At 43.1% G+C, this 14645-nt stretch overlaps 1 protein-coding gene and 2 pseudogenes across 2 annotated transcripts; all 3 read right to left on the minus strand.

Moving 5' to 3' along the window:
- Window positions 1-610: 610 nt before the first annotated feature.
- On the minus strand, window positions 611-5132 carry LOC136351223 (BTB/POZ and MATH domain-containing protein 2-like). Of its 2 annotated transcripts, XM_066307981.1 has the most exons (3): window positions 4951-5132; window positions 2850-3978; window positions 611-676 (listed from the first exon to the last, which is right to left on the minus strand). In XM_066307981.1, the coding sequence occupies exon 2, from the start codon at window positions 3922-3924 to the stop codon at window positions 2863-2865; it is 1062 nt and encodes a 353-aa protein (XP_066164078.1). In that variant the 5' UTR covers window positions 3925-3978; window positions 4951-5132; the 3' UTR covers window positions 611-676; window positions 2850-2862. The 2 variants fall into 2 exon arrangements, with proteins under 2 accessions (XP_066164078.1, XP_066164077.1); XM_066307980.1 differs by lacking the exon at window positions 611-676 and having other exon boundaries at window positions 2645-3978.
- Window positions 5133-6846: 1714 nt separating this feature from the next.
- Window positions 6847-11151, minus strand: LOC107279980 (BTB/POZ and MATH domain-containing protein 2-like; annotated as a pseudogene).
- A 2044-nt stretch (window positions 11152-13195) lies between these two features.
- LOC107276493 (BTB/POZ and MATH domain-containing protein 2-like) lies at window positions 13196-14397 on the minus strand (annotated as a pseudogene).
- Window positions 14398-14645: the final 248 nt, after the last annotated feature.

Here is a 14645-nt window from a genome sequence, read left to right on the forward strand (position 1 = left end):
CAAAGCAGCGCACCATTCCTGGATCATAATCACCCCCTTATAAAACAAGGCATGGACTCCCCAGCGACCCCCGTGGGCTTATCTCCGCCACTTCTCAGTCTGGTGCCCCAAAATGAACCACACTATACAAAAGGTAAAACCGTTGCCCACGCTGGCTTGTGATTGGCACGGTTAATGTTTCACGACCGAAAATCGTGAACCGGTCCTTAATTGTCATCAGCACGACCATCAAAACCATGTGCTCACAACCCACCATTACCATGTTTTAGTTGGCATCTTAATTAATCAACATATCATGATTAACCATCATGAGCTACCATTAAGTCATCATTAAGTAATAAATCATTAATTATCCCATTCATATGAGCTAGTGTCTCTAAGCATGGCTAAGCATCCTAATTACTTTAGCTAAAACCATATAATGTTCTAGCTAATCCAATTATTAACCAGGTGACAAAGTATAGGCAATCAATATAAAAAGGCTATAACAAAGGAAATAGGTCATTCCCACCCGGCGACATTCAAAAATAAATGCATTATTTGAATAGAAACAATAGGTTTAAACGGGATCAACATGCTCAAAGGATTGTCTGGGATCTGTGTGACTTGCCTTGCTGGCCTTGGAACACTTTAAAGTCTTCTCCTGCAAATTCGGACTCTCCGGGAACGTCGCAATCTAAGCATAAAAGAGCAAAATCACCAAAACAGTACATAAACAATCATAAACAGCACATGTTGATATTTTTAAATGTAGATCTCAATTTTAGAAAAATTTAGAGACTTGAACCAACTAAATCCGAGCTAAGATGAATTAGTTATGAATTTTTAAAGATTAAACCGGATTAAATCATTTATATAGATTTTAATTGGATTATCACGCAATAAAGAATTATTTTTGAAAAGGAAAAATGATTTATTGCATCAGCGGGCTCGGGTTCACGGTGGACCGGGTGCACGGAAACGGTCTACGGAACGAACGGCTAGGATCTAATCTAGACAAAACGGACGGCCGAGATCGACCTAATCCACCACGGGTCTACGGCTGACGTGGCGCTGACGTCGACGATGACGTCATCACAGGCGGCGGCTCGGCATCTCACGCTCACCGACGAACGACGGCGCGGCGGCGCAAACGGAGGGCATCTACGCGTAGAGGGCGACGCAGCGAACTCACAGAGGGCTCGGACGATGACGGACGGCAACCGACGGCGACGGCGGCGAGGTCGAAGCGGCGGAGGTGTTCGGGTCGACGACGACAGCGATGCTCCGGCGATCCTCGACAGAAACGGAGGACAGGACTAGGACGGCGATGACTTGGCGAACCCGACGGCGGCCTTCCCGAGCGACGACGATGACCAGAGCGGCGGCGGCGCACGGCTGGACTTGCGGCGGCGACGACGGCGCAGACGCTAACGCGGCTAGAGCTCTACCGGCGATGGAAGGCTAAGGCGAAGGTGGCGGCGGACGGAGGAGGTCTCGGGGGTCCTTTTATAGGGGCTAGGGGGCGACGTCTAGGCCCACGGCGGCCGGCAGCGACGATGGAAAGTTTAGGGTTGGAGGGAGAAAACAAATCCGAATCGAGATCAAATCCGGCGATTTCCAAACGAAAATAGCCAAAGTTTTTGTAGGGGAAAAGATAGAGGAGGTCAAGGGGATCATTTCCCCTCTACCAATTTGATCGGATCGGGAAAGGGGCGACGGAATTTGGAAGGGCGGCGGCGGCTTGCGCGCGGCTAGGGCGCGGCTGGCGGCGAGAGGTTGAAGACGGCCCTGACAAGTGGGCCCCACCTATCAGCAAGAGAGAGGAGGGAGAGCGTGGCGGACTGGGCCGGCTTGGGCCGGGCGCGCACAGGCCGGGGAGAGAGAGACTTGGGCCGTCTTTCGGCCCAAAGCCAAAAGAGGACTTTTAAAACCTTTTTCCTTTTAAATTATTCATGAAATGAAATTTTATTTATTAAAAATACTTTCTTGGCTCAAATAAATCCCAGAAAAATCTAGGAACTATAGAATCAAGAGAAGTATTTAATAAAATTTTATCTAGCCCACTTTTATGTTGGAATTTATTACTTAAAATTAGATCTTTTCTTCTAGGCTTTTAAAATCATTTTTAATAATTCTATTTAAACAACAATTTATACATTTGGGATTTTTAGGCTGTGACAGCTAGGAACGGACTAGGGAGATTTTATCATTTTCCTAACTAACCGATAGTAGCCAACAGTTTCTATCATTACGTGACTGAATAATAGCGCGCAATTTGAATTGAAATAGCATCATCATCAGACAAATTTTGTCTTTTGCTGTGCCATAACTAGCGCTTAAGCAATACAAGGAATACGATTACTTACTTTTAAGCTTTCCTTGAGCATGATCATAACGACGAAATTAAGCACTCTAATGCTATTCGGGCATTAAGCCATTTACAACTTTACAAAAAGTCTTCCAGGTGATTCAAGTTTCGTGTGTTAAAATTAAGTAATTCCTTCATATATGCTTAAAATGTTTGGCATGTTTTGTCTGTTCAAGATTGTACAGTAGGAGTTTTTGCCGGCCGGTCGGCCTAATTTTACAATTATACTAGCTAGTATCTTTCAGAAAATAACATAGATAAGGCAACTAGCTAGTATCTTCTAATAACAACTGGTTTATCAGAAGATAGACTAGGTCATCAGGACATTAACTTTAACTTAGTTGTATCAAAACTTTCAGGACATTGCACCCTTAGCTTTAGTTGTATCCAAACTTTCAAGACCATACATAAGGTCATCAGAAACTTTCAAGACCAAACATGAGGTCATCAGAGATCAAACTAGCTAGTCAAACAGAAGTAAAGTTCACAAACTACTTACTGACGAGCCAGGGTTATTTCTCTTGCTGAGGGAGGAACCTCGCAACAAGCTCCATGAGAACAGACGGGCAACTGATTTTCAGATGCTCATAATCATCACTGGCCATCATCCTCTCAAGATTGGAGCGAGAAGCAAGGAACTCAAAGCAAGCTTCCTTGAGTCCATAGCAACTGTGCTGCTCAGCTAGGGCCAAAGTGGTAGCCACCATGTTGGAGTCAATGTGCTTTGATAGCTTCTCCTCGCATATTAGCTTCAGCCTCCCGACATTGTACCGATCTGCTGCCACAACTAGGTGCTGAGCCATCACAATATTTTGAGCAGTCTCAGGCAGTGAGTCAGTGTAGATGAAATGCAACAATGCTCTGAACACCCCAGCTTCTATATCTTCAATTTTGATGGTCCTACGGGCTTTAGCACTCATGGCGCCAAAGAACTCAGCTCTGAAGACAGATGAACGAGCAGCGAGTATGCACTTGTGCGCTGAGAATATATCCTGACCAACGTTGAACGTCACGTCCGTACTATCCATGTTCTTCAAGAGGAGGTCTCCCAGATGCTGGTGCAGGTCACTAGGAGGAACCACCACAAACTGCTTTTGTGTGGTTTCTTTGCTACAGATATCCTTCATGACAGTCAAATCGCACATGATGGAGAATGAATCGTTGCTCAAATGTACTGAGCGTTCCAAATCAGTTTTCTTCATGAACTTAGAGTGGCCCCAATCTGAACCTTTTTCCGTGAAGGTGTGTAAAGGGTACAATTTGCTGTATAATTGCACTGATCTACCATTCTTGTCTAGCAATGCAAAGCTGAAGGTTGCCTTCACGCCCCCGGCGCAAGCAAAATCAATGGTCAGAAAAACCGACAGGTAATCCTTACTCTCTGTGTTAACTCCATTGGGGAAGTATGTGATGAACCAGCTATGACCTCCAACACTGAATGGGATAGATGAAACATACTTGCCATTCTCCATCAGCTCCTTGGTCCTTAAGTATCCATCAATCTTGATTACATGCGACCCTCTTGCAACTTCAGCAACCGTGACAGAGGAGGTGTTGTTGCAATGGTTTGCCATTCTGGAGGTGAGCTATCAGCTATGGTGTTTACAGCAGCAGCAGTTCAGTTGTACCTATGTCAGAATATAAGTAAGTAAAGAATTTTGAGTAGTTTACTGAATAAAAAAGTCCCTCAACAAGAGGCGGGCCCACCGTGATTCAAAGGTATTCAAATGTACTATCTACTAAGTGGCATGTTGTACGACCATGAAAATCCACCCGTAAGAAGTTACTTATACTTAATATATGTACAATGAATAGTATTTAAAAATAGTAATATTTATCAAGAGAGTTCACGGTAGATAAAACCAAGCAGGAAGCTGCTAATTCATTACGTTGATTCCTCACATGAATAATTAACTGGAATTGATTAATGGCAATGTATATGTAAAGGTAGTAACAACACAACACTATAAAATACTTCTCTCTAGCACAATATATATATTCAGATAACATAATAAACTATTATTACGATATATTAAGTTCCTGTTAAAGGTATGTTCTTCTATAAATGGAATATAAACAGTATAGTCATGTCTTAAGAGTACAATAAATAAATTAACTATTATAAAGTTAAATAAATTTTAAACAACTTTTAAAAATTCATATATAGAAAATTTATATAAAAATTGCAACGTTTAGTAAGTAGCATATGACGCTAAATAGAATGTGATATTCATAGCAATTGAATGTAGTAGAATTCGCCTATTCTTTCGATATAAGAGATGAATCCATTATCCACCCAACGATTGGTGTTTACGGCAGCAGTTCAGTTTGTACCTATGTCGAGTATATGCAGGTAATTAAAGAATTTTGAGTACTTAGTACCAAATAAAAAAGAATCCCCTCAACAAACAAAGTACAGATCGAGCAACTTTTCTTGAACCAGATGCATGATGTTCTCATCAAACTATCACGAGCATAGAAAATCGAAGGATATCTGAAGCCAAGATGCCTGTTCTTTAGACATAGCAATCTGAATTCTGAAAGACCAAGCATATATAGTACGATTCCTACAAAGCAAGACATTCGAGAATGTATGTTACCTTTCTTAAATATTGTTCTGGCGTGCCACCGCGCGCCGCCCGCCGGCGCCGGGCTTCGAGCAGATGGCTGAAAAGCACTGCAGTAACAACGTGCGACGTGGGGAGAGGGGGGCGACGGCGACGGCGACGGCTGCGGCGGAGTGAAGGTTGGCTTGGCTGTGCCCTTCCGTATCCTCTGCCGTTTGCCCTCCGTACTAACCATAGAGATAATCTCAACCCTTTATTTTAAAGGGTTGATTAGTAATATAGTACTACAGATTAGTTGTAGATTAGATTGAAATATTGCAGCGTGAATGCGTGGTGGCTGCGACGCCGATCACCACTAGGAGGATCTTTGATGCCATACACCAAAATTTATCTGCTAATACTAATATGTTTGATCAATCCAAGTTCTTGGTTCTTGCGTTGTTGTTGTGCGTGTAAGTGTTTTATATGATGTTACCAGGCCAAGGTGCGATTTGATTCATAGTTAAGTGTGGTTATTCTTATCGCCTTAATTAGGTCGATTAGCCACCAGGAATTAAGGTTCGTTGATATGTAGTTCTTTTTTCGTTGCTTCTAATAATGGCAAATGAACCAAGTGCAGCAAGGGTTAGTGAGTGTAAAGGACGATTATGCCCTCCACGAATAATTTTCCTGGACAAAAATACACTCCACAATTCTACTACCATTAATTAAGTGTGGTGGTAGTTAGAAGTAGATCTAAACTCTTCAATCAAATAAGATCAACAGTATATATTACTTTCTACCATAGGTACAGTGCATAGTAGGGAGCACCGGAGTGGGACTCCTGTATATATGGTTCTCTTTGCTGTTGAGAAATCGTTGATCTTACCTTTCCAATAAATGGCGAGGATAATCAAGACTTGTTGATTTCTTTCTTCTGGTAGTACTTTTCCTTTATAGAACAATTGTGCATTTACCATTTCATCCCATTTCAAAACACGGTTCTCTAGGGCAATGTTGTATGTTGTATAAAGGCATACAACACTTCAATATCATGGGGCTATAGTGGGACAGAGGAAGATAAATCGGCAAAGAAGTTTCGTGGTTTGGCTTCCTTATCACAGTTGGTGCAGACAGTGGCGAATCTAGAAAATCGATTCATTGGTGTCATAACGTGTCTATCGGTGTCATAATACTAATTATGCTTAGATCATGGTGTTATAACATATGGATAAGCAATTTCGCTATAGATTTTGCTGTAAGTTATCGGTGTCGCCTGACACCGGCCTTTCTACTGTAGATCCGTCCATGGGTGCAGAACACCATTTCCTTTCCTTTTCTGGTATCTTTATTGGATCTCCAGAACTTTAAACAAATCAACAAAACTTAGAACTTGAAATCAAAACTTCATGTCCAAAATCCAAAGCGTTCATCTAACAACCAAAAACCCTTTATTTCAACCCAAAATCTACCTTCTTATAATTCTCAAAATTATAACACAAACTATCAAAAGTTTCAACCCAAATCTTCAAGTTTCTACTCATGAACCAAACTTTCAACACAAAGTCACAAAACTTTCAAGCAAAGTATTCACAACTAATACGGCGGAGGATGGCGGTGCAGAGTTTCTATTCTCCCGGATCTAAGAAAATCTAACCAATTTACAATTACAGCATTTTAGTATATTTCAGAAAATAACATAAATAATCTACAGATAGGATAACATAGTAAAAATATATCATTCCACACATAGAAATACTCAGTAGAGAAAATGGTAAGAAGAACCACCAGTTGATTCAATATTGGAAAGACTAGGTAGATTGAAGGTCGTAGACAAAACTAGACATGAGGATAAATTCAACATGGTTGTCCCACAACATTCAGGATATTGCATCCTTAGTGATCGAAGTATCTAGTCCAACAGAAGTTGTACTAAATTTCACCAGCTACTTACTGAAGATCCATGGTTATTTCCCTTGCAGCTTCCATTTCCGGAGAGATGAATCTCGCAATAAGTTCCTTGAGAACAAATGGGCAACTAACCTTCAAATGCTCATAACCTTCACTGGCCTTCATCCTCTCAAGATTGGCATCAGAACTAAGGAACTTGAAGCATGCTTCCTTCAATCCGTGGCAGCTATGCTGCTCAGCTAGAGCCAAAGTGGTAGCCACCATGTTGGAGTCAATGTGCTTTGACAGCTTCTCCTCGCAAATCAGCTTCAGCCTCTCTACATTGTACCGATCTGCTGCGACAAGCAAGTGCTGAGTCATCACAACATCTAAAGCCGTCTCAGGCAGAGCGTCAGTGTAGATGAAATGCAGTAGTGATCTAAACACACCAGCTTCCATATCTTCAATTTTGATGGTCCTATGGGCTTTGGCACTCATGGCGCCAAAGAACTCAGCCTTGAAGACAGATGAACGAGCAGCGAGTATGCACTTGTGCGCTGAGAATATGTCCTGACCAATGTCGAATGTCACGTCCGTTCCATCCATGTTCTTCAGGAGGAGGTCGATCAGATGCTAGTGCAGGTCACCTGGAGGAACCACCACAAACTGCTTTTGTGTGGTTTCTTTGCTACAGATATCCTTCATGACAATTACATCGATCTTGATGGAGAATGAGTCGTCCATAAGATGTACTAAGCCTTCTAATTTAATCAGTTTTCTTCAAGAACTTGGAGTAGCCGAAATCTGAACTTTTTCCCGTGAAGGTGTGTAAAGGGTGCGATTGGCTGTATGATTGCAATGATTTACCATTCTTGTCGAGCAACGCAAAGCTGAAGTTTGCCTTCATGGCCATGGCGCAAGCAGAACCAAGAGTCAGGAAAACCGACAGGTAATCTGTCACATCCTGATTTTCGTTTCAGGATTTATAAATTATCTAATAAATTATTAATAGAATTTATATTAAATGTTCTTTAATTTACAAGTGAAGTTAAATGTGGGAAATAAAAATTTCCTAAATTTAAAGCATGGATGGATTTAATTTTCATTAAATTCTCCATGATTAATTATACTCTCTGAAATTTTCTCGGATTTTTTGGAGCTCAATTCCTAAATGATACAAAGAACAGTTCAATAATTATTTAATCATTAATGATCTAATTATAATTATGTTAAGTGCTTTTCTTGTTTAAAAATCCTTAAATTATAAAATGTTGTTTAATTGGAATTATTAGAAATGATCTTAAAAGCCTAGAAGAGAAGATCTAATTTTAAATAATAAATTCCAATATAAAAATGGGCTAGATAAAATTTTCTTAAATACTTTGCTTGATTCTATAGTTCCTAGATTTTTCTGGGATTTATTTGAGCCAAGGAAGTATTTTTAATAAATGAAATTGCATTTCATGAATAATTATAATTGAAAAAGGTTTTAAAATTCTCTTTTGGCTTTGGGCCGAAAGTCGGCCCAAAACCCTCTCTCTCTCCTCCCCGGCCCAAGCCGGCCCGCAACCGAGCCGCCGCTCTCCTCTCTCTTTCTCTCCCGCTGACAGGTGGGCCCCACCTGTCGGACTCGTCGTCCTCCTCGCGCCGTCGCCCGGCCGAACCCTAGCCAAGTTGCGCCGCCGTCTCCTTCCAAATCCGGCTGCCCCTTTCCGTTTCCGATGAAATCAATAGAGGGGAAATGATCCCCGGGATCCCCTCTATCTTTTCTCTTATGGAATCGTCGGCTAATTTCGTTTGGAAATCCGTGGATTCGAGTTCGATTCGGATCGATCTCTCTCCTCCGAACCCTAATCTTTCCTTCTCGTCGCCGGTCGCCATGGACCTTCGCCGCAGCCTCCTTGCCCCTTTATAAGGACCCCCAAGCCCGCCGCTACCCGTCGCCACCCTCGCCTTAGTCTCTCGCAGCCGGTAGAGCTCTAGCGCCGTGCCGCCTCGCGCCGCCGTTGTCGCCGCCGCTCCAGCCGTGCGCCGCCGTCGCTCCAGTCGTCGTCGTCGCTTGGGGAGGTCACCGCCGTGGTCGCCGTCGCGTCGCCATCCTCGTCCGCCCCTCCGCCGTTGCTGTCGACCGCCGGAACACCGCTGTCGTCGTCAAGCCGATCGTCGCCGCCGCTCTTCCTCGACGCCGTCGCCGTCCGTTGATCTTCCGCCGCCGCTTTGGTCACTGGTGAGTTCGCCGTGCCGTCCGCTACCCGTTGGTGCTCTCCGTTCGCGCCGCCGCGCCGTCGTTCGCCGGCGAGCATGCGCCGCTCGAGCCGTCGCCGGTGATGACGTCATCGCCGAAGTCGTCGTTGTCGTCTCTCGTAGTCCGGCCGTGGACCGGTCGATCTCGGCCGTCCGTTTTGGATGGAAAGATCTAGACCGTCCGTTCCGTAGACCGTTCCTGTGCACCCGGTCCACCGTGAACCCTAGCCGCTGACGCAATAATTCCCTTTTCCTTTTCAAAAATAATTCATTATTGCGTCATAATTCAATTAAAACCCATATAAGTGTTTTAATCCGATTTAATCTTTAAAAATTCATAACTAATTCATCTTAGCTCGGATTTAGTTGGTTCAAGTCTCTAAATTTTTCTAAAATTGAGATCTACATGTTAAAAATATCCACATGTACTGTTCATGCTTGTTTATGTGCTGTTTTGGTGTTTTGCTTCTTTCTGTTTAGATTCCGACGTTTCCGGAGAGTTCGTTTTCGCAGGAGAAGAATTTGAAGAGTTCCAAGGCCAGCAAGGCAAGTCACACAGATAACAAACAATCCTTTGAGCATGTTGATCCTATATTTAAATTCTCTATTTATTTCAATTGTGCATTTATTTTCGAATGTCACTGGGTGGTGTGAATCTATTCCTTTGTTATGGCCTGTTTGCATTGATTACTTTATTCCTTGATACCTTGGGTTATTATAACTTGACTAGTTGAGCTTTATATATTGGTTCAGCTAGATATTAGATATGATTGCTTAGCCATGCTTAGAAACATTAGCACACTATTGGGATAACTTATGACTCACTATTATTTAATGATGGCTTAATGATAGTTCACGATGGTCAATCGTGATTGGTTAATTAATTACTTGCCAACTAAAATTTGATAATGGTGGGTTGTGAGCACATGGTTTTGAGAGTCGTGCTCATGACAATTAAGGACCGGTTCACGATTTTCGGTTGTGAAACATTAACCGTGCCAACCACAAGCCAGCGTGGGCAACGGCTTTACCTTTTGTATAGCATGGTTCATTGCGGAGTACCAGACTGAGAAGTGGCGGAGATAAGCCCACGGGGGTCGCTGGGGAGTCCATGCCTTGTTTTATAACGGGGTGATTATGATCCAGGAATGGTGCACTGTGGTGAGTTGTGTTGTGCAGAGGGTATTGTCACAGCCTCTATTCGGGTACTTTCCAGTATCGCGACGCATGGTAGACATGATGTTGAGGCTGTGTCTTGTGGGTACAGTGGTACACCTCTGGCCAGAGTAAAACTATTCGAATAGCCGTGCCCGCGGTCATAGGCGGGTCTAACAATGTCTTTCGTGATTAGTCTCACACTTCTCACCATAATAAATGATGATATAATTGGTAATAATTTATTTAGCTTCTGGTTTGGAGATAGATCTGTGCAGCCGGGTATGGTTGTTCAGGATGGTTGGGCCTGTGCAGTATGGGTGTGCTGTTCAGTGTTGATTAATATTGATGATTAATTACTCTATTGTTTTATAATTCTCAAATGTTTGCTAAATGCTGCTTTTGCAAATGAGCCCTATATTATGCCATCCTTTGGTATCCATGTGCACTTGCATATTTGCTGTGTGGCTTGCTGAGTATGTCATATGCTCACCTTGCAATAATCAATCAAACCTCAGTTGAAGACAAGTTGCGAAGGAGAAGACGTTCGGCTTATACCCCAGTTGAGCTGCCTGTGGGAGTGGAGCTGAAGCCATCGCTAGACCGTTAATTCCGCTGCTGTTTTTCTTTTATTTTGTAAGTATGTAACTTTATTATTATGATGAATTTGTATATTAAATTGTCAGTTTGTGTACCTCGGCTGAGTCCTGGACGAGGATTTTATGCACAAATAAGTTCGGAAATTACTAGTGAATTTCCGGGCGTGACATAATCCTAACTGTCTGTGTTGTTCCCATTGGGATAGTATTTGATGAACCAACTATGACCCCCAACACTGAATGGAACAGAAGACACATACTTGCCATTCTCCATCAGCTTCACTCTCGAGTATCCATCAATCTAGACTACATGTGACCCGCTCACAACTTCCGCGACAATGGCAGATGACGTAATGTTGTTTGCCATTGTGGAGAGGTGGGCAGTGGGTTATGGTGGAACACTAGCAGATGAGGAAATGTTTTGCGGTGCCACTGTTTATGTTTAGTAATGTAGCGGTGGGAACTGAGAAGTTAAACCGGTCGAAAGATCGATACATTTCCTCGATCGAAATTAATGATGAGCTGATGATAGGATTAGACTATGGACTAAGTGAGTAAATCGAGATGCATATCCTCGATCGCATGGCGGATTTCAAGTTTGGCTACACGAGGAGACTCCAACTCGATTGCCAAGGTATCTGTGAATTCGTTTCGTTTCTTAGTTCTCTCTTTCTGATGTATTCAGGCCTTATTTGGCAAGCCCGGCCATGATTCCCTGGCCATCATATCTCTGGGGATAGGCCGATTATGGCCCAGCCCATGTGCAGGACGCCGGTGATAGCAGCGATGCCATGAGCATATTTCCTGGTTTGAAATTCTGAGCGCGGCTCAAAAGAACACCAATAGAGATGATAATATTTCCCGGTTTCAATACATTATCAAATTGAGGAAATTTTAAAATAAAAAACATCAGAAAATAAAAATAAGAAATTGAGAAGACTTGTTTTATCTCATTTTATCTGTACTGTATTTTCGTATGGTCGAAATTCCCCTAGCCTACCCTATCTTCTTCTTCCCAGCCAACAAGGAATTAGATTTTATAAGTATTAAACATAGACTATTAACAAAACACATTCCATAACTCTGGACTAATTTGCGAGACGAATCTAGTGAGCCTAATTAATACATGATTAGCCTATGTGATGCTGCAATAAATATATGCTAATTATGGATTAATTAGGCTTAAAAAATTTGTCATACGAATTAGCTCTCATTTATGTAATTAGTTTTATAAGTAATTTATGTTTAATACTCCAAATTAGTATCCAAACATCCGATGTGACAGGGATTAAAGTTTAGTCCTTGGATCCAAACACCACCTAAGGATGGTGCGATAAAGAGAGAGCAAGGACTCCGGACCATCGAGGATGGGGCTGGTGGTTTCCTCCTCTCCCTCCTCTCCCCTCTCTCTCCCTCTCTCCCTCTCTCTCTCTCTGCGCGCCGGTGATCCCCTCCCACGACGCATCGTCAACCTTGTGCTTCTCCATCTCGGTTGAGGAGTGCCGAAGATGCTCCTCCCCCTGGGGTCGCCGAGCTCTAGTTGGGGAGTGAATCGGTAGCCTCGTGGGCATGAAGCCATCGACGAGCCCAATCACCCCAAGCAGACTCCCCATCCTACTGGCAAGCCCAAGCTACTCCTTGCCGATTTCATGGGCATCGCTGACGAGGAGGAACAAGATTTGAAGGAAGAGCTCATCGACAACGGTGCTCTCGCCGCCCGCACACAGCCATTGTCCGCCACCGCCGGCGTCGCCTCGCCCTGTCACCGCATGCGGACAGCCATGGCTCACCACTCGCCATCACTGCCTTTCCCTCTTGCCGTCCGCACACATCCATGCCCGTCCGCCACCGTGGGCATCACCTCGCCCTCTCGCCGCCCATAGACAGCCATGGCTCGCCACCCACCGTCTTTGCTTTTCCCTCTTGCCGCCCTCTTTGCCCCACGCCTCCACGCACCCATGCCCGGAGAGAAGACAGGAGAGGAGAAGCGAGGTGGGTAGAAGATAGAAGATAGGAGAAGAGATGGAGAACTGACGTGTGGGTCCCACATGCATATTGGGGGCCTCATCTTTTCGCTCATGCTTCAGCTAAAATTTAAATTTTTTACCTTAAATTTAAAGTTGATTTTTGGATTTTTTTTATCGAAGTTTGTTTTTCATCCTTTGCTTTTAGATAGCTAAGAACATGTATAAAAGTGCTATTCACAAATGATTTTTCATTTGCAAATATAAGCAAAATAATCCGTTTCTAGGTATTTTTGTTCATCTAAAAATACGGTAGCAAAAGAACAATTAAAAACATGATTGATGCATATAAAATGGTATGGATACAATTTTAGAGGTATAGCAATGGCATAGTTACAAATTACCTTTGGCATTTTTATAATGATATGGATCAAATTAACCCAAATATCAAGGAATTGTATTAACTTTATTTATGTTTTCCCTAAATATTCAAGATATGCATGGCATCCTTACAGATGGAATTACTCAAAAGTTAAAAAGAAAAAAGAAAACTACCTAAGAGCCATAGTTATTTGTTTTGCTGCTTTCATTTCATGAGGAAGCAATCTCGCAGCAAGCTCATTAAGAACAGATGGGCAACTGGTTTTCAGATGCTCGTAACCATCACTTTCCACCATGCTTTCAATATTAGATGGAGAATCAATTAGGAACTTGAAGCAAGCTTCCTTGAGTTGATGACATCTGTGCTGCTCAGCTAGAGCCAGATTGGTTGCCACCATGTTGGAGTCAATGTGCTCTGATAGCTTCTCCTCGCATACCAGCTTCAGCCTCTCAACATTGTACCGATCTGCCGCGACAAGTAGTTACTGAGCCATCACCACGTCTTGCGACGTATCAGGCAGCAAGTCAGTGTATACGAAATGTAGGAATGATCTGAAAACGCCAGCTTCCATATCTTCAATTTTGATATTGCTCCTACGGGGCTTCGCTCTCGTAGCACCAAAGAACATTGCCTCGAAGACGGATGATCGAGCAGCGAGCACGCACTTATGTGCCGAGAATCTCTCCTGGCCAACGTCGAACGTCACGTCTGCTCCATCCATGTTCTTCAGCAAGTCGCCCAGATGCTGGTGCAGATCACCTGGAGGAACCTCCACAGACGGCTTGGGCATGGCCGGGGTTTCCTTGCTACAAATGGGCTTCATGACCGTGACATCGCACCGGATGGAAAATGAGTCGTCTCTCAGAGATTCTGATGCTTTCAAATCCTTGCTCTTGATAAACATTGGGTAGCCCCAACCGGTACCTCTAAGTTTGAAGGTTTTGACAGGGCTGGCGATGCTGTTCAGTAGCAATGGTCTTCCATTCTTGTCCAGCAGTTTGAAGCTGTAAATTGCCTTGACGTCCCTGGCAAAAGAGTCCAGAAACAGGTACAACGACAGGTATTCTCTACACTCCGTAGATTGACCATTGGGATAGTATCTGATGGTCCAGGTGTAGCCAGCAACGCTGAATGGGGTAGATGACAGACACTCTTCATTCTTGATCAGCGCCTTGGTTTTTGAGTATCCATCAATCTTCATTACGTGTGACCCGCTCACAGCTTCGGCGACAATGGCAGAGGAGATAGTGTTGCAATCATTTGCCATTATGGAGGGGAGCTATCAACTTTGGTGGTGGAACACTGACATGGAAATTAAAAGGTTAATTTGCTGTGTTTCTTATAGATGCCCAAAGTTAAAACCGATTACAAGTATATATTAAAATCTAAGTAAAATCACACGAAAGATTATCCAGGGTAGAAAGTATTTGCACCAACCGAAGGATATTTGAACAAGGAATACAGTATAAGTTCAGTTAAAGCTTAACAAACAGAAAATATTCTTACATTATCAGA

This window comes from Oryza sativa, chromosome 2, assembly GCF_034140825.1.
Source record: "Oryza sativa Japonica Group chromosome 2, ASM3414082v1".
Classification (NCBI taxonomy): Eukaryota; Viridiplantae; Streptophyta; class Magnoliopsida; order Poales; family Poaceae; genus Oryza; species Oryza sativa.